The sequence below is a fragment of the Dermochelys coriacea genome, chromosome 8, assembly GCF_009764565.3.
Source record: "Dermochelys coriacea isolate rDerCor1 chromosome 8, rDerCor1.pri.v4, whole genome shotgun sequence".
NCBI lineage: Eukaryota > Metazoa > Chordata > Testudines > Dermochelyidae > Dermochelys > Dermochelys coriacea.
In genome coordinates, this window is record NC_050075.1 from 91,984,443 (window position 1) to 92,009,354 (window position 24,912).

Below are 24,912 nucleotides of genomic sequence, written 5' to 3' on the forward strand. Positions count from 1 at the left end.
GTAAATACTAGTTTATTACTGAGGTTGGAAACTATTGGCCGTGGCAGATGTAGTTCAGGGAAGATTCCAGTGATACACTCTTATTGCCAGCAGTAGATGTCCCCAAAGAAAAAGCATTAAAGAGCATTTTCTTATTTTGCTAGTGCTTTCTTTTTGCATTGCTTCTCCTCACCCCCAACCAACAGACGAATACCCCACTACAGTATGTCTTAAGCCGCAGTTCTGACAACTGGCCTCATCATCAAAAAGATGTGCCATTATATAGTGTGTATATATAACTTTTCTTCTTTCCTTGTCCTCTCCAAATACAAAACACTGAAACACAAAGAATCATCGGCTGCAACAATGCAGCTGATAATCATGTGTAGTAATCTCAGATAGGAGGGTATCAGATACCCATCACTCGAGTAGATGAGGCCTACAAAAATGTTATAGTTTCTGAGTCCCTTTATCAGCCCAACATACTGTAAACAAACAGTCTTTCTTCAGGCTTTGTAACAACAGGCTGTAAGGTAACAAAGTGAAGACCCTGCTTTGCAGTCCCTTCCTGACTGAAACAGCAAGAAACAGCTGCTGTTGGTAGCATATAAAGTGTGTGCACGTTTTTAAAAAAAGAAAAGGAGTACTTGTGGCACCTTAGAGACTGTAGCTCACGAAAGCTTATGCTCTAATAAATTTGTTAGTCTCTAAGGTGCCACAAGTACTCCTTTTCTTTTTGCGAATATAGACTAACACGGCTGCTACTCTGAAACCTGTCATGTTTTTAAAAACATTTTTAGATGCTGCCTATGTACATCACTCATCGCAAGGTTACATGACAAGAGAAAAGTATCTTTGTGTGATACTTTATTGGCACACGCACGTAGTGTAACCTGAACGGGATGTGGGTGGGTGGGTGGGAAATCAAATGCCTTAAAACTAATCCTGTGATAAAGAAAACGTCCAGAAGCTTCCTCCATTTTAGTCCCACTACTGCTTGTTTTAATGATGTAGACCTGTATTTACAATGACTCTGCTCTTATTGAAGCACAGAATCATTATCAAACTCTGTTCTCTGATAAATATACACCATTTATCCAGAGCAAAGATGGGAAGGAGGCTTTTCATCTTGCTGAAGCTCCTGGGATGATGCTAACGAACATTCTAATCTGAAGCTGGTCATGTGAGGAAAAGTCAGCAGAGTCTTGTGCGTCTGCAGTACACAGCAACAGGTTCATTTTTAGAGCTGGCTGGGAATTTTTCGAGGAACTTGTTTAAAAAAAAAGAAAAAAAATCAGAAAATGAACCAAAGCTATTTGCAGGGAAGGTCAGTTGAGACGTTCAAATTAATCATTTTTAAAAAGTCAAAATCAAATGACTGACCTGATCTGAAGGTGGCGTTGCTGTTGCTATTTTGAGATGTTTATTTCATGAACATTTTCAAGATTTTGATTTTTTTTTGTCCCAAGTTAGGACAGAGAATTTTTTCAAAATACCAGCATTCTCAAGGGATGGGAAAACTGTTTCCCACGCAACTCTACTCAGACACAGAGGAGCAATAGTAGGGAGATTTACAGCAGATACACAGCACAAGATATGCAGTCTGGGCAGGGAGTTGAAACTCAGAGTTCTGAATACAACTTTTCCTTTTATCATGCAATAGCACAGTACGAGCACTCACAATCCTAATCAGGATTATGCCTCAGTGCCCTAGGCATTGTACAAACACATGGATAAACATACTTTGTATATGGAGAACTGATTTAAGGATTGGTGATAAACATGTATAAAACATTTCCATTATCACAATTTTAAATAAATACTTCATTAGAAACTTTGAATACTCAGGTTTCAGAGTAGCAACCGTGTTAGCCTGTGTCTGCAAAAAGAAAAGGAGGACTTATGGCACCTTAGAGACTTACAAATTTATATGAGCATAAGATTTCGTGAGCTACAGCTCACTTCATCGGATGCATGTAGTGGAAAATACAGTGGGGAGATTTTATATACATAGAGAACATGAAACAATGGGTGTTACCGTACAGACTGTAACAAGAGTGATCAGGTAAGGTGAGTTATTACCAGCAGGAGAACAGGGGGAGGGAGCAGGGAACCTTTTGTAGTGATAATCAAGGTGGCCCATTTCCAGCAGTTAACAAGAACGTGTAAGGAACAGTGGGGGGGGGGGGGGGGAGGCAGAGGTTATTCCACAGTGCCTCTAGTGTGAAGTACTTTCTGACTTTGATAATACTTGTTATAGGGCGATGGTAGTGTTGCTTATACCTTAGTTTGCCTAACAATTTCCATTATAAGACCCTGTATTCAAATCCTTTTGTGTAGTTTATGTGTATGTGTGTTCAACCTAAGGGCAGCATTCACAGCTCCTCCTAAACCAGCTAGCCCAGTCAGAGTTACCAACCTTCCCCAATATTATTGCATACAAATCTCCAGATATCTAAAAACACTACTGATATCACCCTCTTTCTTGAAAGCTTAGATTTAGGAAATGTCAAAAACTATTAGCCTGAATCACGTACATTCATTATTTGAGAAAGCAGTGGGGTCCCCAATTGGTTTCTAACTGGTGGCCCTGCACATTAGAACTTTAAGTGGGCTATATAGTCACAATTTATACTGTAATAAAAAGAACACTGTTGTCATTGCTACACTTATTCTGATAAAGAACATTTCTAGATTTAAAAAAATGCATTTGACCTGCCAAAGTCTTATTTTTCTTACATAGTCTTAGCCAGATGATTTTAATCAGACTTGTCAAGTAGATGAAAACAACTTGAATCAATGGATTCTGTTTGAACAGTCAAGATTTTAAAACAGCACTAAGAAAGAAAGTAAGAGACAGGTCTTACTTAACTTACAGTTCTAAACAAAACAGTAATCCTTCCTCCTATTGTTTCTGGGCTTGGTCCAAAGTATATTGAACTCTATGGTAGTCTTCCATTGCCTTCAATGGACTTAGGATCAGGCCTTATTTGCATAGGGTATTATATTATACTGTTTTGACCATACATGTAAAATTATCAAAACACATTTAAGTTACAGTTAGGAATTCTCACTATTATAGTTAATATTTAAAAAGCTGTTTACATATTATATGCATGCTATATAGGTGTCTTATGTTCTGTCTTGGTCTTGTGCACTATCCTATTCTAGCCATCTAACAACTGAATGGCAATCTGTAATGATTCTCTCAAAGTACAAAGATATCATGAAAAAAGAAAAGGAGTACTTGTGGCACCTTAGAGACTAACAAATTTATTAGAGCATAAGCTTTCGTGAGCTACAGCTCACTTCATCGGATGCATTTGGTGGAAAAAACAGAGGGGAGATTTATATACACACACAGAGAACATGAAACAATGGGTTTTATCATACACACTGTAAGGAGAGTGATCACTTAAGATAAGCCATCACCAGCAGCGGGGGGGGGGGAAGGAGGAAATCTCTAAGGTGCCACAAGTACTCCTTTTCTTTTTGCGAATACAGACTAACACGGCTGCTACTATGAAAGATATCATGGTTATCAACTATACTACACATCTTGTGGTCCCAGGAACAGAAGCCATGATCTATGGATACCAAAACAAAAACCACATCTACCAAAGGAGAATGTCAACTTGCTCTTTGTCAGAGCTTTAAACTTCTGAGGCCAGTCATCTGAAGGCAATATACTGCAGCAATGCATTTATTTTCTGATTGTGATCTTTTATATTTATAAAGGAACATATGTGACTATAACACATATATTTTTAGTCTGCCCTATTTTCTTCAAAACTATTTTCTTCTGCATTTTACTAGAACCACACTGTAAAGGAAGCTTGTCACCCTATGTGTGAACAAAAATACTGAAGAGGAGCTCTGGGTAGCTCAAACGCTTGTCTCTTTCACCAACAGAAGTTAGTCCAATAAAAGGTATTACCTCATCCCTCTCATATCCTGGAACCAACACAGCTAAAACAACATTGCAAACAACAAAAATACTATATATTTAGAGCTGATTTTCAGAGCTAGTAAGCATCTGCAGCTCCCGTTGGCATTATGAGTGTTCAGCACTTACCCCCTTTCAAAAAATTGAAGTGTTATTTTTTTTTTAATAAAAAGAAGCTCAAAAATATATCAGGTAAAAGGTTCTTTAAAGTAAGATATTTATTTGCTACAAAATACACACTGCTTGGGGGGGGGGGGGTAAAAAGTGCCACTAGATGTTTTAATCATTATGTATTTTGAAAATGCATGCTCCATTAATCTCAGAACACTATACAAATCAGGAAGTGAAATATTATTTAATAGCTTTCATGTGTGATAGAAGGATCCAGTGTACATGCCAGGATAGGCAAACAGCAGTGCTCCATGTTAAACAGGAAATTTTTAGACTTCTGCCATTTTAAAAATCCATATTTATGGAACCAAGAGTAAAAGGTAATAGGAATATCTTGAAGCCAAGGGAAATTACAGCAAGAGAATGGTTACTTACTTTATAGTAATTGTGGTTCTTCAAGATAGATTCGACTCTTAGTCCGCATGTACAAAAGATCAGTTTCTTTTTGGCAGATAGCGTCACCAGAGTCAATGGGCCCAACCACCCCTCAGTTCTTTCTTCAGTGCAGAATCTCATAGGAATAGGACTCCATAGTGGTGGGGGAAGGGTTATGGATTCTGTCCTCGAAGAACCACAGTTATTGTAGGTAAGTTACCTTTCCATCTTCTTTCAGTGTTTGGCTGCACAGATTCCACTCTTGATGACTAACAAGCAGTTGTCTAATTACTTGAACATGGGTAAGAGGAAGTCCTACTTGAATAGTGACTGCAGGACAGCCCTCCCAAAACTGGCATCTGATCTGGAAACCTATATGAAGGAATAGTGAGTGGTAAATGTGTGGCTCAAGCTCCAAATAGCTACTCTACATATCTCGGGTATGGGAATACTCCCCAGACAGGAGGCTGCCTGAGCTCTAATGCACTGAGCTCTAATATGGCTTGGGGGGATCTTTCCTGGATAATTCATAGCATATTCTTGCGTAGTCAAAGACCCGCTTGCATAACTTCTATGTGATATAGGTTGCCTCTAGACTCTGGCAGCAAAGGTCATAAATAGCGTGTATGTATTCTTGAAGGATCTTGTTCTGTCTGGATAGAATGACCATGCTCTCATTACATCAAGTGTGTGAAGCTTTGCTTCACCCAAGGAAGAATGAGATTTAGGAAAGAAAACCAGAAGGTGAATATGTTGGTTCATATGGTTAGTGATGGGAGAACAATTGGTCAGAGATCCCCATATATCTGGGCCTGGAGGTCTAAAAACCAAAAATAGCACAGGCATCAGGGAATGAACATAGTTACCCACAGGTCGTCCTAGCTGATCTGTCAGAGAAACTGTGTGACTGTGGAAAGATGTGTGAAATCAGCTTCCTAAACAGGAAAAGCTCTGATCTGGTGAGCCCACAGGCTCGAGAATCACAGACAATTGTGGGGCAATGTCACCAGCTGTTCTGACACAAGTCATCTACAGTTAGGCTTATCCCATCAGTGGTAGACCTGAAACTCTACGTTTGTGGGTTGAGACTCCAACAATCATTTGTTGAGAGCTAATGGCAACTGAGTTAATCCCTTTGCAATATTTCTTTCCTCCTGCTCAGGACAGGCAATGGCATTGTGACCAGGAGCCTCTTCCCAATGCAAGTTGGCAGCAAGACCAATCAAGACCTTTGCAAACATTTGGAGGCAATGGGGAAGGGAAAAAAACAAATGCAAGGATCATGAAACTAAAATGCACCCTACTAATAAATGACACTCATCCTCTTTCAAAAGATTCAAAAGAAGTCACCTGGCAGGTCGGGAGATAAGAAGGGATTATGGGGCAATGTCTCCACAGAGAACTACAGCTTATGGAACCACTACCTGAAGAAGCACAGCTCCAGGATTCTGCAGAAGCCTCAATCTGTGTCAGGTCCAGGAAATACTGGAAGTAAAATACCAGGCTCAATTGGCTCAGAGGACCTCCACTATGAGATATTGGGGTTCTGGAGGAGGGCTGAAAGGGAGGAACACCTCATTTCAGTCAGCTTGCTTGCTCAAGCTGAAGGATGGAGCTTTGGGGAAGTAGTGGGGAGATGCAAGGGAATGAGCCCTGCCTGCAAGAACTGAAGCAGAAAAGAGAGACCAAGCTGGCCAAGAACAAAAGAGAAAGTGAAGAATACTAAGGAAGAGAAAGAAGTGGAGAGAAGAAATCCTCCCCTTCCAGAACCTTGGCCTAGACAAGGGAGGAGGCCTGAACTTCTGATGAAGAGGCTTCTTTTGCAGACACCAAATGGTCCTTGGTTACCTTGTCCAGATAGTCCCTGAAAAGCTTCATCCCCATAAAAGGGATATCAGTTAATTGTGATTTGCCCTGTCTCCAATGTATTGTTCTAGTCTCTGAGCCAGATATCTAGATGGACCACCAGCACAACCTCCATAAGATCTAGCTACCACTTTGGCATTGTAAGGGCATCATCACAGAGATAAAAAACATATTTGGCTTCTTTGTTTCTGAATCCTTTTTCCATTACCACTTTCTATATTTTAGTTCTCTCTCCCCTAGTGAAGAGGAGAGAGAGGAGGTGGCAGAGCTGAAGGGCTGAGAGAGGTGATCCATGCTGCCACTATCAGAAGACAAAACCTGGAAGTAAGTAGGCTCCTGCTGATAAGATTGGTAACTTATGGTAAGAGTTAACTCCTTGCTTCCCAAGAAGTGCAGTTACTTGCATACAAACAATGGGAGAAAAGAGGTACACAACAAATGCAACTGTATGGGATGAGAACAGGAAAATAAATGTCTAAAAATATATGATTAATGTTTGACACATTACTTACTATGTCTCAGATTTAAAGAACAATACTATAGAATTTTTTAACTCAGAGGTTTTTATAATAAACTAATTCCCAGAGGCTCTCTTAAAGGCAGTATTTTATGTCTTACAACTTCTTGTTACTTAGTCACAAGTAGACTTTATTGATATAAAATATGTAATATGTGAAGTATTCTATATGAACTGGAACATTTCCCAAAGGGGAACTATGGATGGTAAATTATACACATGATAATGTGAGCAATCTTTTGTTTAATATTCATAGTCTTATGAGAAAATAGTTATATTCTGATTTGATTAACTGATTGTACTGTTTGCCTAACCCAGAATAACACATTTCAAACAAATTCACTATGCAGTAAAGTATATTGCAGCCAATAAACATAGCTATTAAAGTTGATCAAGAGGGCAGGACCCTCCAATGATTAGTAGTACTACAGAATTACAGACACATCCACTCACCCAAGGCAAGAAAAGTATCATTATTTGTTTCATTATCATCAATCATCACAGTAAAGGGAGAGAAAACAGATTTTGTGCCTGACCTTATGAATCTGTCATTACACTTTTAAAAGCTGGTTCATGGATAACAATAGAAGTCAACTGGTTGCATGAAGGGTGTCAGTGAAGAATTTGGCCCCATATAAGGATTTTTCCATAATTTAAAATAAATCCAGCTGCTGGTTACTTGTAGGCAGAGGAAGTTACACCAAATAAACTTTGCTATATAGGAGTATTTGTTTCTAAATTCACAGATCTAAATGTAACCCAGAAGACAAAAGTTCAGCAAGAGCAACCAGAGGCTGATTAATAGCAAATGCCTACCTTATGTAAGTAGTATATTTAGCGTACCATGCTGTATGCAGAATCCTTTCCAGAACCCAGATGCTTTGCAATGACTAACATTCACAAAGGATTAACAGATACCCAAAATGCAAAGCCAATACACTACTGTAATAAAACAGGCAATATAATGTAAAAATGTATTACTGTATTAACATAAAAATATTTTTTCTTTCACAATACTGAAAAACTTTTCTACAGAAGGTCAAGAAAAAAAATCTGTTTCCTATTTAAGTACAAACCCCTGCATGAAATGTTCACTTGCCAAGTTCCATTTAAAAAAAAGGTTAACCCACAACTTCAATATGAATATAATTTTTCATGCAAAAATATAGATTTATTTTAAGGAAATGGATATTTGTATTACATTTTATGGGCCTCTATAGTTACATCTGGTCCATATTTATTCAAATTTTATTCAGCTTGCATAATATTTTTGCTTACAGTTATATTCATTAAGATCAGAAAAGCTTAAACTTGAAAATTCAATAGCACTATTCATTAACATTCCTTCAGTCTGCAGTCAGACATTTGCAAACTCTCCTTTGATTTTGAAATAATAAAACTAAGGTAATAAGATGTTTAGTATAAAAATATATGACTTAAGTAAGAATGATAGAAAGAGCTATGAATCACATGCCAAAACAAACCAAAGTTTTTGAAAATGTATACATGCTCACTTTAGCGGGAATAATAAAAGTGCAGGACCATGTACAAAATTTTAACACACTCACTTTTTTTAATTAAATTAAAATTATGAAGGAAAATATCCAGGACACAATATATACCATAGGGTAAATCAGATGCATGAAAGTGTATAAGACATGAAGACAAATGCCAAGTTGCTTCAGCTACCTGTGAAGCACAGCTATTCCTGAAGTCACTTTTGAGATGTCCTATTGCTTTTGAATAGCTTTAGCTTAAATTTGGTCATTGATTTGTGTTCTTGAAAGTGATTGGCCCTCTAAAGGCAGACACTTCTTGGCAAGATAGAGCTCTTGTGAAGGATACAGGTTACTAAGGCCATCAAGTATATGATCTGGAACACTTGTTTATTTTGACTCCTCTTTGTGATGACTTGTATGCAAGGTTTTCTTGTTGTGGGTCAATGTTCATTAGGAGCAAGGATGAACCCACTAATCTCATTTTTACATTATCCATTGAAGAAACCAATCCTATTCTCCCAGTCAAAGGCGTTAATGCAGCTGACATCAAATTGCCTGGTATTTTTATAAATTTGATGATAAGACTAACAACTCACAATTAATTCATTAGTTAATCTAAAGACTCAGAACAGGTCAACTCATAAGACTGATCAACATTTTTAGAAGTACTCTTTTTAACAAATGATACAGTATCACAGTAGCATGCTTGTATATGTATATATTTGATATCCAGGTATAGCTATAACATCATCAGACAGAGCCAAGAGGCAAATATTTTACAGCCTACAAATCTCTAGTGTCATTAACCAGACCCAAACTTTCAGTAGTAATAATAATTAGCACTTTTTTTTATTATTTTTTTTTTTTTACTTTTAAATCACATCAAACGCATTAATTCATGAAACAACCCAAGAGATAGATATTATCTCCATCTTGTAGACAGGGAAAACTAGGTGTGAAAAGGGAGTAAAGTGATTTTCTGAAAATCCACAAAACTTTCCAAGCCATAATTAGAAGCAACTTCTGGCTTCCAGTGTTCAGACTACACCTATCAGTCAAGTATGACATTTTAGTTACACCCATCAGATGGCTATAAAAGCATGGTTCAGAAATTAAAATTAAATATTTTACCCTGAAAACCACATTGGCTTCTTCTCTTGGATAATAAAAAAAGATTTAAAACATAAGATTTCTATAGCCATTTTTGTTTATAGTTTCATTCATTGTGTAATGGTACAAAGTGTTAATGGTCTAATATTTAGGAGCAATATATTACTACTATCCTCAGGGGAACAATATTATGCTCTTCATCAGTAGAGTAACTCAACAAATGTATTCCATTAAAAATAAATTTTAGCACTAGCTCTTATTAGGGATTGTACAGAAAATCTCCCAAACTTCAACTGAGTGTAACCGATGTAGTCATTTGCAAACAGCCTCAAAAAATGGCTTTAAGAGGTGTGAACTTGCTTTCAAAGTGGTGTTGACCCTGAAACTTAATGATGCCAACTTAAAAAAGTCAACAGTGTTAACTATTTCACTGCTGAACATTTTAGCAGAAACATTTCTCACCACCATAAACCAACCTAAGGCTTCTCAGGGTGCTAAAAGCCCCAAACAGTCCCCTACCTGGTACCAATCCTTGCAGCTTGACTTCCTTCCAACAAATTCTACAGTGAAGATACTGTATGCATTTTTAAGAGTGCTCCTCAGTAAACTGAGAATTAAAAATGTTGGGGCACCATAAAATTAAACTTAATACCAAATTTGATTAACAGAGTAATTTTTTGGTTGTGTTTTTCATTTTCATATTTAAATCCATAAAAATGCTCCATTTTTAAAACTTTATCTGAAGCTGTCACAGAACTTCCAGCCTCACACACCTTTTAACACAGAATTTAGGTTAATGTTGCTGTGGTGTATGGGGCCTTGAGTAGATGCTATGTAATGCCAGGTGGGTTCCTAAGGTTTTTTGGTTGTTCTTTACTCCCACACCCTAAGTTAAAGGAGACTGTTTATATCAGAGATGACTTACTTGGAAGGAAAGGAGAAGCCTTACCACACTACTCTTACAGAATTCATTGCTGGCCAAATTCACACAAAGGGTTCCTGAATTTAACTGCTATAAAGGAGAGACCATGTGCTGAAGAGTTGCAATGTAAGATAAGTGGGAAAACCAGCCCTCAGAATGAAAAGGAATAACTACTCCTCCTTAAATGCCAGGAGAGCACCAAGAAGAGAAGACAGTCCCAGCAAAAATGCTGACAGACATTTCCATTTTTCCAAGGACAGTCCTGACTTCTCCAGATCTGTCCTCCCAATAATTACATTAGTTCTGCCTGGTGCTTTCCTGTTTCCCCTTTGAGTGCAGCCAGAATATTCAATTACAATACATGCACCTTGACAAGTTTTTTTTAAACAGAATATTAAGGTCTTCTTTCCAGTAAACAATATTTTAGTTAAGAAACTGCATTCTAATTTCCTGTGCAAATTAACCTCTCTGCAACATTCTGCCATATTTTTAATGCCTCTAGTTTGTGACTTTTGATGATATTCAAGATTATAATTTAAAAGTCATAGAATGTATTTCATTTTTAAGTGGTGCTTATTTTTGCAGGGCTGCCAGATTTACTGGCAGCATATCATAAACTTAAAGGAACTTAAAAATTACTTTGAACTGGACATTTCTACTCCATGACTATGGCTGTTGTGGTTCACTAGTGTTAAAAGTAAAAAAAAAAACAAAAACAAAACCAGAGCAGCAAATGAGTAATTAAACAAATAATTTTGGCTGCAAATGTATTTAAACACATATTGGGCTAGGACTTTGCGTTCTTTCTTTCTTTCTTTCTCTTTCTTTCTAATTTAACAGCCCTAGCAAAAATACACAAGCTCTTCGTGGATCAGCTGTGATATTGGCACATCACAGTATTATTGTGAGCCAAGGTATATCACTCAAAAACCTATTCTTCACAACTCAATGACTACATAATTCCCCCCTCAAATGTTTCCACAAAGTTATCCACACACAACACATGGAGGATCAGCTGTAACTCTGAAGGAAAGGAAAGCAGAAATGTGTGTTACCATCTCATTTTCTGAGAGGGTGGTGCAGAGGGGAATTTTTCAGCTGCTTCGATGTGAAACGAAGTGCCATTCGCACAAGACTGCTCTTGCTATACCATTGCTTGCCTATCTCCATATAGAGTACATCTCTGTGACACCTACAATAGGTATCTCATTCCTACCTTCTACCTGTAGCATTTATACTCTAGAGATGGAAGACATCAACTCCCTATCTCTTTCAGACATGAGAGCGTACAAGGTAAATGGAGGCCTGCAGGACAGTGCTCCTGTTCCCTTGCTCCCTGACCTCAAGAACTCCCATTGGCCGCATTTAAAAAAAAATTTTTTTTTAAAGTATCAAATACAACCATGTTGTGCAAGCCAGCTTCAAAATTAACTTCCCTACACTATGGAAAACTATGGGCCATGGGCACAATTTCCTGCCACATAAATAGGACTGAAGTGGCTGCAGATATCTATGGCTCTGAGTATCAAATAACTCTCAAGTGAAGCTACCAGTCAGTTATTTTGGCTTTATAAATATACAATTTACCTACCTATCCCACAGAATTGAAAGCAAAGGATGAAAAGAAGCATGGGACATGCTAATTAGCCCTGATCTACACTAGGCATTGAGGTCGAATTTAGCAGCGTTAAATCGATGTAACCCTGCACCTGTCCACATGACGAAGCCCTTTTTTTTTTTTTTTTTTTTTTTTGACTTAAAGGGCTCTTAAAATCGATTTCCTTACTCCACCCCCAACAAGGGGATTAGCGCCGAAATCGGTTTTGCTGGGTTGAATTTGGGGTACTGTGGACGCAATTAGATGGTATTGGCCTCCGGGAGCTATCCCAGAGTGCTCCATTGTGACCGTTCTGGACAGCACTCTCAACTCAGATGTACTGACAGGTAGACAGGTAAAGGCCCACGAACTTTTGAATTTCAATTTCCTGTTTGGCCAGTGTGGCAAGCTGCAGGTGACCATGCAGAGCTCATCAGCAGAGGTGACAATGATGGAGTCCCAGAATCGCAAAAGAACTCCAGCATGGACAGAACGGGAGGTACGGTATCTGATCACTGTATGGGAAGAGGAATCGGTGAGAGGAATTTCGAAATGCCAAAACATTTGTGAAAATCTCCCAGGGCATGAAGGACAGAGGCCATTACAGGGACCCGAAGCAGTGCCGCGTAAAACTTAAGGAGCTGAGGCAAGCCTACCAGAAAACCAGAGAGGTGAACGGCCGCTCTGGGTCAGAGCCCCAAACATGCTGCTTCTATGATGAGCTGCACGCCATTTTAGGGGGTTCAGCCACCACTACCCTAGCCATGTTGTTTGACTCCTTCAATGGAGATTGAGGCAACACGGAAGCAGGTTTTGGGGATGAGGAAGATTATGATGAGGAGGTTGTAGATAGCTCAGAGCAAACAAGAGGAGAAACCGGTTTTCCCGATAGCCAGGAACTGTTTCTCACCTTGGACATAGAGCCAGTACCCCCCAAATCCATCCAAGGCTGCAGGCGGAGAAGGGACCTCTGGTGAGTGTACCTTTTAAAATACTATACAAGGTTTAAAAGCCAGCACGTTTAATGATTAATTTGCCCTGGCATTCGTGGCTCTCCTGGATATACTCCCAAAGCCTTTGCAAAAGGTTTCTGGGGAGGGCAGCCTTATTCCATCCACCATGGTAGGACATTTTACCACTCCAGGCCAATAGCACATACTCGGGAATCATTGTAGAACAAAGCATTGCAGTGTATGTTTGCTGGCATTCAAACAACAGCCGTTCTTTATCTCTCTGTGTTATCCTCAAGAGAGTGATATCATTCATGGTCACCTGGTTGAAATAGGGTGCTTTTCTTAAGGGGACATTCAGAGGTGCCCATTCCTGCTAGGCTGTTTGCCTATGGCTGAACAGAAATGTTCCCCGCTGTTAGCCACGCGGTTGGGGGAGGCAAAATGCGACCTTGTAACGAAAGCACATGTGGTATGTATGTAATGTTAACAGGTGAAAGAGTGTACCCATTGTTCTATAAAATGTGTCTTTTCAAATACCACTGTCCCTTTCTTTTTTCCTCTACCAGCTGCATGTGTTTCAAGGATCATAGGATCTTCTCCTTCCCAGAGGCTAGCAAAGATTAGAAGGCGAAAAAAACCGCACTCGCGATGAAATGCTCTCTGAGCTCATGCGGTCCTCCCACATTGACAGAGCACAGACGAATGCATGGAGGCAGACAATGTCAGAGTGCAGGAAAGCACAAAATGACCGGGAGGAGAGGTGGTGGGCTGAAGAGAGGGCTGAAGCTGAAAGGTGGCAGCAGCGTGATGAGAGGAGGCAGGATGCAATGCTGAGGCTGCTGGAGGATCAAACTAATATGCTCCAGCGTATGGAGCACAGGAAAGGCAGCAGGAGCACAGACCACCGCTAAAGCCCCTATGTAATCAACTGCCCTCCTCCCCAAGTTCCTAGCCTCCTCACCCAGATGCCCAAGAACGCGGTGGAGGGGCCTCCGGCCACCCAGCTACTCCACCCCAGAGGATTGCCCAAGTAACAGAAGGCTGGCATTCAATAAGTTTTAAACTTTTAAAGTGCTGTGTGGCCTTGTCCATCCCTCCTCCACCACCCCTCCTGGGCTACCTTGGTAATTATCCCCCTATTTGTGTGATGAATTAATAAAGAATGCATGAATGTGAAGCAACAATGACTTTATTGCCTCTGCAAGCACTGATCAAAGGGAGGTGGGGAGGGTGGTTAGCTTACAGGGAAGTAGAGTGAAGCAAAGGGCGGGGGGTTTCATCAAGGAGAAACAAACAGAACTTTCACACCGTAGCCTGGCCAGTCATGAAACTGGTTTTCAAAGCTTCTCTGATGCGCACCGCACTCTCCTGTGCTCTTCTAACTGCCCTGGTGTCTGGCTGTGTGTAACCAGCAGTCAGGCGATTTGCCTCAACCTCCCACCCCGTCATAAACATCTCTTCCTTACTCTCACAGATATTGTGGAGCGCACAGCAAGCAGTAATAACAGTGGGAATATTGGTTTCGCTGTGGTCTAACTGAGTCAGTAAACTGCACAAGCGTGCTTTTAAACGTCCAAATGCACATTCTACCACCATTCTGCACTTGCTCAGCCTGTAGATGAACAGCTCCTGACTACTCTCCAGGCTGCCTGTGTATGGCTTCATGAGCCATGGCATTAAGGGGTAGGCTGGGTCCCCAACTATAGGCATTTCAACATCCCCAACGGTTATTTCCTGGTCTGGGAAGAAAGTCCCTTCCTGCAGCTTTTGAAACAGACCAGAGTTCCTGAAGATGCGAGCGTCATGTACCTTTCCCGGCCATCCCACGTTGATGTTGGTGAAACGTCCCTTGTGATCCACCAGTGCTTGCAGCACTATTGAAAAGTACCCCTTGCGATTTATGTACTCGCTGGCTTGGTGCTCCAGTGCCAAGATAGGGATATGGGTTCCGTCTATGGCCCCACCACAGTTAGGGAATCCCATTGCAGCAAAGCCATCCACTCTGACCTGCACATTTCCCAGGGTCACTACCCTTGATATCAGCAGATCTTTGATTGTGTTGGCTACCTGCATCACAGCAGTCCCCACAGTAGATTTGCCCACTCCAAATTGATTTCCGACTGACTGATAGCTGTCTGGCATTGCAAGCTTCCACAGGGCTATTGCCACCCGCTGTGAGGGCTGCTCTCATCTTGGTATTCTTGTGCCTCAGGGCAGGGGAAAGCAAGTCACAAAGTTCCATGAAAGTGCCCTTACGCATGCGAAAATTTCGCAGCCACTGGGAATCATCCCAGACCTGCAACACTATGCGATCCCACCAGTCTGTGCTTGTTTCCCGAGCCCAGAATCGGCATTCCACCACATGAATCTGCCCCATTAGCACCATGATGTCCACATTGCCAGGGCCCGTGCTTTGAGAGAAGTCTGTGTCCATGTACTCATCACTCTCGTCACCGCGCTGATGTTGCCTAATTGCCCAGTTTCGCTTTGCCAGGTTCTGGTGCTGCATATACTGCTGGATAATGCGTGTGGTGTTTAATGTGCTCCTAATTGCCAAAGTGATCTGAGCGGGCTCCATGCTTGCCGTGGTATGGCGTCTGCACAGAAAAAAGACGCGGAACGATTGTCTGCTGTTGCCCTGATGGAGGGAGACGCGACTGACGACATGGCTTACAGGGTTGGCTTACAGGGAATTAAAATCAACAAAGGGGGTGGCTTTGCGAGAAACTGAATGGCCACCTGAAGGATAGAACTCAAAACTGGGTTTAGCAGGCTGTTGATTTCACAGAGGGAGGGAAAGAGGGAGGGAGGAGAAAATGAATACAAACAAATCTGGTCTATTTCTTGTTTTGAGCCACTTCATCTATCTTTATACATCTTGCTGGCATCAGACTGTGCAGTACGAGCGCTAGCCATCGTCACCTCCTGGGTGCTCGGCAGAAGACAGTGCAGTATGACTACTGGCCATCGTCTTCTGCTAGCTGCAGATTAAAAGACAGTGCCCTGCCGGTAGGACTCAATCGTCATGAGACGAAACAAGAGAAATGACCTGGCTGAGTCACTCCCACGTTTGCCTAGGCGCCCGGTTAAAAGAGCACCCAGGACTACGTCAATGACGGCTACCAGTCATACTGCACTGTCTGCTGCCAAAAGGCAAACTGCTGCTGTGTAGCAATGCAGTACCATGTCTGCCAGCACCCAGGAGACCTACTGTGACGGTTAGCTGAGCAGGCTCCATGCTTGCCATGGTATGGCGTCTGCACAGGTAACTCACGGAAAAAGGCGCAAAACGATTGTCTGCCCTTGCTTTTACGGAGGGAGGGAGGGAACGGGGGCCTGACTATATGTACCCAGAACCACCCACGACAATGTTTTAGCCCCATCAGGCACTGGGATTTCTACCCAGAATTCAAAAGGGCGGTGGAGACTGCGGGAACTGTGGGATAGCTACCCACAGTGCAAAGCTCTGGAAGTTGACTGTTGCCTCGGTACTGTGGACACAGTCTGCTGACTACATGCACTTAGAGCATTTGTGTGGGGACACACACACTCGACTGTACAAAAACGCTTTCTACAAAACCGACTTCTATAAATTCAACCTAATTTCGTAGTGTAGACATACTCTTAGTTACTCTCCTTTGTTCTTACCTTATATCCCACAGAGCCACAGGGAGGAGGAGAAATTTTCCTAACACACACAGGTGGTATTTCCCTCCACCAGCTCCTAATTTTGTTTTATTATTCTCTCAGTTTTCACCATCACACCACAAAACAATTATTATCTCTTTGCCCTAGTGACAAACATGGCATCAAAATACTGAGGCCCACGTTACCTGATGGTGTAAATCAGCTCTATTAACTGAGCTAAGTCAAATAAACCTGCTGAAGATCTGGCCCCTTTAGGGCTACAATTTGTCTGTAGTTATGCATATGCATGTCCCACTGAAGCGAAGAGAGATTGTGTGCATGTAATTGAAGAAAGAATCTCGTAGGTCCCCACAGTAAATTATTAGACCATAGTCTGGTCTGCTAAGAGCAACTTGTTTATTATGAAGTAATACGGCATGCTTTTGAATGCTCAAAATGAACAAGATGAAGACAGCTAAGATTTATTTGGGCAGGTCCTGTAACTTAAAAAAAAGAAAGTCAGACATGTGTGAAAATTTATTTCATACAGATGAATTTCCCTATTGCTGGAAGCAAGTTGACAACTTTATAAATTGTTTTCTTTACAAATTTCTAGGTTGACCCTTTAATAAATAATCTAACAAAACATAGAACCCAGTCCATAATAGCTATTGAAGTTAGAGCACAGTGTTGTTTGGTTTTTTCAGTTTGCCCCTCGGCAGAAACTTTATGTATTTCATTACTATGAAATTCTCAGGAAAGATTTACAATGGATTATTTATGACAGAATGTCACTTGGAATTTGAAAACAATTTAAATGAAGAAGCTGAGAGATGGCTCAATATAAACCCCCTTATTTGAATCCCCTGAGTTTGAGGGATCTTGATAAAATGGAACTTTGACAAACTATCCCACACTTTTACAAAACTGAACCAATGATGTTTGAAAAATTTGAACCAGCTCAACCCAGTTTTGTCGAACTCCACCTGAAGGAGAATCATTTATTGGAACCCTACACATTTTGGAGCTTCAAATAAATGGGACCAAAATTCTGAACTACTTCAGATCTGGGGTCTAATATTATAAAACCAAGACATGGCCTACACTTTATAAAACAAAATCACCCAGTTGTGCTGATCCATCTCTCTCCCTCTCATTTATATTTTGCTTAAGATGTGACTTCCTCTGAAATGTTTCAAGTTGTTCCTGCTAAGAGAGTAACAGACCTTACTGCTTAATGACGTATTACTATGTATTTTCTTGAATAACTGCATGTAAAGAGATTACAAAGCAACTCTATCAGCTTAACGCACTTTATGGCAAGATTCAAGATGACTCAATGCTCAGGCAGACTGCAACAGAGCTGTATACAGAGAACTCTAGACTCAATTTGCTGACACTAAGAATTTCAAGTTGACAGTCTGTTAAATTATAGTCTTGTATCTCTCAGAGAAAGAGTGAAGAACTAAAATAGCAAATCATCTAGCACAAACAAGAAGAAAAAGGTTTAGGCTAGCCAGGGGTGCAAGTAAGTTAGGGGACTTACCGGTATGCCGGAGTCCTGAGCAGGGGCGTGGCCTCAACCGGAAGAGGTGTGGCCTTAAATCCCCAGGCCCTTTAAATCTTGATTTAAAGGGCCCGGGGCTCCAGCTGTAGTAATGGTGGCTGGGAGCCCGGGGCCCTTTAAAATACCCCCGAGCTACCAGCTGCAGAGGTGGCTGGGAGCCCCGGGACTCACTGGCAATTTAAAGCAATCACTGAGGAGCCCTGGCGGCTCCTGGCTGCCAGCGCTGTCCTGGGGCTCTTAAAGCTCTGCCAGAGCCCAAAGACCTGGGGCTCCACTGTGGTAGCGGCTGCCAGAGCCCTGAGTCCTTTAAATCCCCTCCAGAGCCCTGCTGCCCGAGCCCTGGGGTAGCGGCGGCCGGGCTCTGTCAGGAATTTAAAGGGCCCCGGGGCTCCAGCCGCTGCTACTACCCTGGCCCTTTAAATCCCCTCCAGATCCCCGCCACTGTTACCCCAGGGCTCGGGCAGTAGCAGTGGCTGGAGCTCCGGGGCCCTTTAAATCCCCACCGCCGCCCTGCTGCCGCTATCCCAGGGCTTTAAATTGCGATCTGGAAAAGCTGGTCCCGGTACGGCACACTGACTCTTGCCGGTACGCACCAGCTTACTTTCACCCCTGAGACTAGCTAACCTTTTGAACTTGCATTTTGATGATATACTTTAATGGTGCTGAATACAATACAAATTAGGATGGTACTGACAAAAAAAAAATCAAACTTTTTAAGCAGCATGGCTGGAGGGGTAGACTAAACAAAGGAACACACACAAAAGTAATAAAATTATCTTTGCCGATCTGTGTTAGCTCAAAGTGAAGCAGTGACATTCATTTTGTGGTCCAGTCATAGACATTTCAGATTAAATAATTTACAATTTCATTATTTTTTTAAAATGAGAGGGAGAAGGCTTATGTGTAAAATAAATAGAACTCATTCTAGAAATAATAAAAATGAGCAATGGGAACTCATCAAAACTTTAATTTATATGGCTTAAATTGTAGAAAATGGGGTACATAATAGACAATTATGATGGTAATGGAAGATAGTGAAAATATATAGAACTATCAATTTAAAAGGAAATAATGCATATTTAATGTTACATATCAGGCAAAACTACCAAGTTTATTATGAAAGCAGCTGTATGCTATTCACAACACTGAATAATTTAGCAGAGGATTACTGGATATATGGTATTGCTTATTTCTAAAATTTTCTTTTCCTTATTTTTTCTGCTTCTTAATTAAGGTAATGAATAATAGCTTAAACTCACAAGTGGAGTATCTTTCCCTCCTACAATGCTGAGACCAAGGCCTGATCGCCCCTTGGATATTTCTATAGTCATCTCTTGCCCAGGAACAATTGGGCATGTGGCTGGATCCACTGGCAACAGAGGCGGCAGTACATTGCCTAAAAACATTAAAAGAAAAATAAATTAGTCAGCAATATTAAATGTGTATACAATTGATCTAATAAGGATGCACATTAGTAATTAAAGAGCAAAAACTTGCACAACATCCCTACACAGTCATGTTGGAGGAATACTGTAAGGACAACATCTGAGCTTAGAACTAACTATTAGAATCTGAGTTTAGAACTATTAGAATCTGGTGTGAAATTGACTTCAGAATTGAGATGTGACTTGTGTGATTTTGATCAGTATGACAAAACGTGTTGCATTTGGATGTGACAACCCAGTGTCATGACAATGAAACGGAATTTTTAAGCTTAAATTCAGGATTTTTTTTTTCAATCAACATGTCACTTAGAACTAGACATGGTTCATATGCCCTGTTGCAAACTTTTGTTCTAAAGCTGCAAAAGGCAACTATCCAAAACGAAAGTGGCTCAAGATACTTGTGACACAAGAGCACTTCTGATATTACTGATGACCATCCTTTTGACAAACAAAAACTAAACAATCTATGATCAAGTTCTTGTAGTTATTATTATTACTACAATGGAGAAAAAACCCTACTGTTTACCAATGGAACAGGAAATCAATACGGAAAGAAAAATTCCTTCAAACTTTTAAAAGAGTATTAAATAATGGTGAAAATGTTTCAAGCCTTTTTATACTAAAAACAATTGTTACATTGTTGTAAGCAAGACATGAAAAGTAATTCTTCCGCTCTACTCTGTGCTGATTAGGCCTCAACTGGCGTATTGTGTCCAGTTCTGGGTGCCACATTTCAGGAAGGCTGTGGACAAATTGGAGAGAGTCCACAGAAGAGCAACAAAAATGATTAAAGGTCTAGAAAACATGACCTATGAGGAAAGATTGAAAAAATTGGGTTTGTTTAGTTTGGAAAAGAGTAGACTGAGGGAGGACATGATAACAGTTTTCAAGTACATAAAAGGTTGTTACAAGGAGGAGGGAGAAAAATTGTTCTTAACCTCTGAAGACAGGACAAGAAGCAATGGGCTTAAATTGCAGCAAGGGACGTTTAGGTTGGACATTAGGAAAAACTTCCTAACTGTCAGGGTGGTTAAGCATTGGAATAAATTGCCTAGGAAGGTTGTGGAATCTCCATCATTGGAGATTTTTAAAGGCAGGTTAGACAAACACCTATCAGGAATGGTCTAGATAATACTTAGTGCTGCCATGAGTGCAGGGGACTGGACTAGATGACCTCTTGAGGTCCCTTCCAGTCCTATGATTCTATGATTGACCCTTCGGAACATCAAAATAAAAAGAAAAGCAAAACATGTCTAAGGAGGACTAAAACAATCCCAGTTATAGCAGGATATTATAGGTTTCAGAGTAGCAGCCGTGTTAGTCTGTATTCGCAAAAAGAAAAGGAGTACTTGTGGCACCTTAGAGACTAACAAATTTATTAGAGCATAAGCTTTCGTGAGCTACAGCTCACTTCATCGGATGCATTTGGTGGAAAAAACAGGAGAGATTTATATACACACACACACAGAGAACATGAAACAATGGGTTTATCATACACACTGTAAGGAGAGTGATCACTTAAGATAAGCCATCACCCACAGCAGGGGGGGGAAGGAGGAAAACCTTCCATGGTGACAAGCAGGTAGGCTAATTCCAGCAGTTAACAAGAATATCAGAGGAACAGTAGGGGGTGGGGTGGGGGGGAGAAATACCATGGGGAAATAGTTTTACTTATCTTAAGTGATCACTCTCCTTACAGTGTGTATGATAAACCCATTGTTTCATGTTCTCTGTGTGTGTGTGTATATAAATCTCTCCTGTTTTTTCCACCAAATGCATCCGATGAAGTGAGCTGTAGCTCACGAAAGCTTATGCTCTAATAAATTTGTTAGTCTCTAAGGTGCCACAAGTACTCCTTTTCTTTTTTCAGGATATTATAGCTCATTTTGACAGTACTTGCTATGATATTACTGGGGTAACTTTGCCATTAATGTAAACTATGTTGCAGAAAGAAATAATTGGTTCTCACTGTGGTTGGTGAACTCTGCCTCTCGACAAAGATAAGAAGGTGTTGGTGCCAAAGATATCTCATGTAAACTGATGGGTACTTTGGTTGAAGACTTTGATTGTTTTAACTGATTGAGGACCTGAAAGGAGAAATCAAAATAGTTCAGTTGTTAAAATAAAAAAATACAAAGGCAGCATGTGCTGTTCTGAAATCAGCTGTAGCTATCGATTAAAGCAAAGTATGAAAATCTTCATGTTAATTGGATTGGCAATAGAACAATTCAGTTTAATAATATTTAATATTTTTAAAAAAGCCAAATTGGGTAGAATTGATACTGTGAATCCAGAATTGCCTGCAAAGAAAGACTGATAGAATTTCATTTGGTATAAGAGACTTATCTGCGTGAGACAACATTCTGAATTTTTAAAAACAGGAAACTGTATTCTTAACACAGTCTTGCATGACTATTTCTACATATTTAAAAAGAAGGATGTTTTTAAACCATTCAGTGTTCAAATAGGAATTAATTCAATCTCTTCTCAGTTATAGAAGAACCCTGGTAGCATAAATTGTAATACAACAAAAATTTCTTCAATTGAACTCCCCTCCCCCAACCTCACCCTCAAATACAAACACATACATTTTCTGGAAGTTGCTCCACCAAATCCTGCTGATCTACCATCAACATCTGTTTGTCAGCTTTGTTTCTGACATCCTAAACAGGGAAAAGGGTAACTTTATTATAAAAAAAAGTCACATCAGCTTCAACCTTCATTTAAATTAAATTTCTTCAAAACCAGAGATATCAAGGCTCTGATTCTGTAATGTGATACTATTTACACACGACACACAATTACACTATGGAACTCTTTGCTACTTCATGATGCTAAAGCCAAGAATTTAGGAGGATTGAAGGAAGAACTGGACATTTACACGTAAAACAAGATTATCCAGGGCTATAAGTACTTAATTTAGATGCAATATAGAGGTGGGGGGGAGGAAGGAAAGGGGGTGAGCTTATGCCACATCTGTCTATTGTGGAGTCTCTTGCATCTTCCTCTAAAGCTTCTGGTACTAGTCTCTGTGGAAGACAGGTTACTGGATTAGATGGACCGTGTGTCTGGCAATTCACATGTTCCTATGTACCTTAGAAATTAGAGTTGGGTATGTGTCTAACTTTAAGCATATTGAGTAGTTTCATGGGATCTTGTGAGGATGAGACTCTATGGGCAATAGGGGAAATATTATGCTCTCAGCAATAAGAAATCTTTTTCTTTTGGCCTTAACAGTCACCAAGAGACTGGCAGCAGGAATCTCTGCTTATCTTGTCATCTAAATAATGAACCATTGAACACAGACCTGCAATGTTAGCAAAGAGCAAAAAGTTCAAGGCCCATACTGCTACTTGAACACATAACTTTCTGGCTCAGAGGAAAGCAACAACAGTTAAGCCACTTATAAAAATGAGTATTTATATAGCCAATATTATTGAAATCTCCAACACCCTTTATCAACTCCACAATCTAAGAGTTATTTGCCATGATTCACCAAGCAATTTTCAAAATTTGGATTGTGATAAAGATCTTACACAGCTTACTGTCCAATGGGTTGCCACTATTTTTACAGCCTATTCTGTCCCTTGCTCCAGAGTCAGTATCATCTGAACCCCCAGGATGTTCCTGGTTAACCTAACAGCACTATATCCATCCTCCAAATCCATCTCCCTGTCCCTAACATTCCACCTTCTCTTCAGTCTGAAAACTCCACAGATAGATAGATAGATGATACTGACTCTGGAGTGACTGGATTTACATTGAGGTGAGTTTAGACCATTGAGTGTGAGGTCATTACTGATGTATATATTTATTATAATGACCTCACACTCAATGGTCTAAATTCATCCCAACATAAATCCAGGCACTTGATTGGATGTACACCAAACATATTCTGGATCAAGACTACATTGCCTAGTGGATAGAGCACTAGACTGGAACTCTGGAGACCTGGGTTCTAATCCTGGCTCTGGAAAGTCAATTCACCACTATGTGCCTCAGTTTCCCCATCTGTAAAATGGGGATAATGATTCTGAGCTCCATTGTACAGTGCTTTGAGATCTGTGATAGAAAGTGGTATGTAAGAGCTAGGTATTATTATTATAAAAATCTTATCTTTCCCCTTAAATTCTTCTCTTCTTGCTCTCTGTCATTGTTGCCACACTAACATCCTTCCCATCACCTAAATTGTAATCTGAGTATCATATTGATACCTTCTTTCCCCATATCTTTCCATTGTTTTCTTTGGACTCTTTCCCTCATTCATCCATTCCTGTGCATCCCAACTTCAAATGACTTAGTTCATGCTTTCATAACTTCCTGTCTTAATTACTACAACCTCGTCCTCACTGTTTTCCCCAATTGCCAACTTTTCTGCTCCATTACATCCAAAATGCAGCTGCCAACATAATCTTCCTTTCCAATTGCTCCAACCACATCTTCCCCCGGCTCCTTTTTGGATCTCTGCAATAGCTTCCACTCTGCTACATTAAACTCATGCTTCACCTCCTCATTTTCAAAGAATTCCAAAATGCCATCCCCAACTACATCTCTTGCCCTCATCTCCTGAACAGTAATCTACTCCCTAATATATGCCTAAGATTTTCTCCTAACTGTTCTTTCTCTCTTTCACCCACTTCAGATTGTGTGTATTTTTTTCATATTAATGTGTATCTCAGTTTCCCAGCTGCAGCATACCAAATACGGCATGTAGAGTAACAAAAATTTGCTTTTACAGTTAGAATTCATGCATTAAAACTCCAGTTCATTTATATTCCAGGGTGGTTTGGACAATTCAAATGCACATATTCAACCCATGAGTGCTTTGTCAATCAGGAATATAAACAAACCAATGTTAGCTCGGTGGTTGATTTCAATGCTCGAATACTATATCAACTTCTGGTTCTTTGCAAAAACTCAGTGGACTTCCAAGTATTTGTTTGTAATTTTCAAATATTTTCAAAAAACAAATAGGTTTGCAAAAACCAATGACTTTGTAAAGCAAAACAAAAACAACCCCCCCCCAAACAAACAAAAAAGCCATTCTTTCAATGAAAATACCTTACAGAGATTATGCATAAATAGAATGTCTCAACTAATGCACTACCTGAAGAACTATACTAAACTGTTGTGTGGGGTAGATGGTTGGGGGTTTGGAGGCAGACAAAATAATTGTCCCAACAAATTTTATATTTCTGTGGGTTAGTCACTCCTCAGCATACTTAGGATTTCTTGATTTTAACCTCTAACAGAGCCTTAGAAAGAAGATTAAGGCACAACCTCAGAAATTCTAGGTTTCTGATAACGTACAATCCACATTAAGCCATCACCATGTATC

The 24,912-nt window shown here is 40.2% G+C and overlaps 1 protein-coding gene across 8 annotated transcripts in view; it reads right to left on the bottom strand.

The window, feature by feature from the left end:
• The window catches only part of PATJ (PATJ crumbs cell polarity complex component), a 222,934-nt gene that overhangs the window by 29,550 nt on the left and 168,472 nt on the right, over positions 1-24,912 (bottom strand). For all 8 annotated transcript variants that reach the window (XM_043520335.1, XM_038412962.2, XM_038412966.2 and 5 more), the window contains 3 exons: positions 22,163-22,237; positions 21,544-21,661; positions 19,389-19,525 (listed from right to left, as the gene is read on the bottom strand). In XM_043520335.1, the coding sequence (XP_043376270.1) occupies positions 19,389-19,525; positions 21,544-21,661; positions 22,163-22,237 (330 nt within the window). The remainder of the gene's footprint in view (positions 1-19,388; positions 19,526-21,543; positions 21,662-22,162; positions 22,238-24,912) is intronic.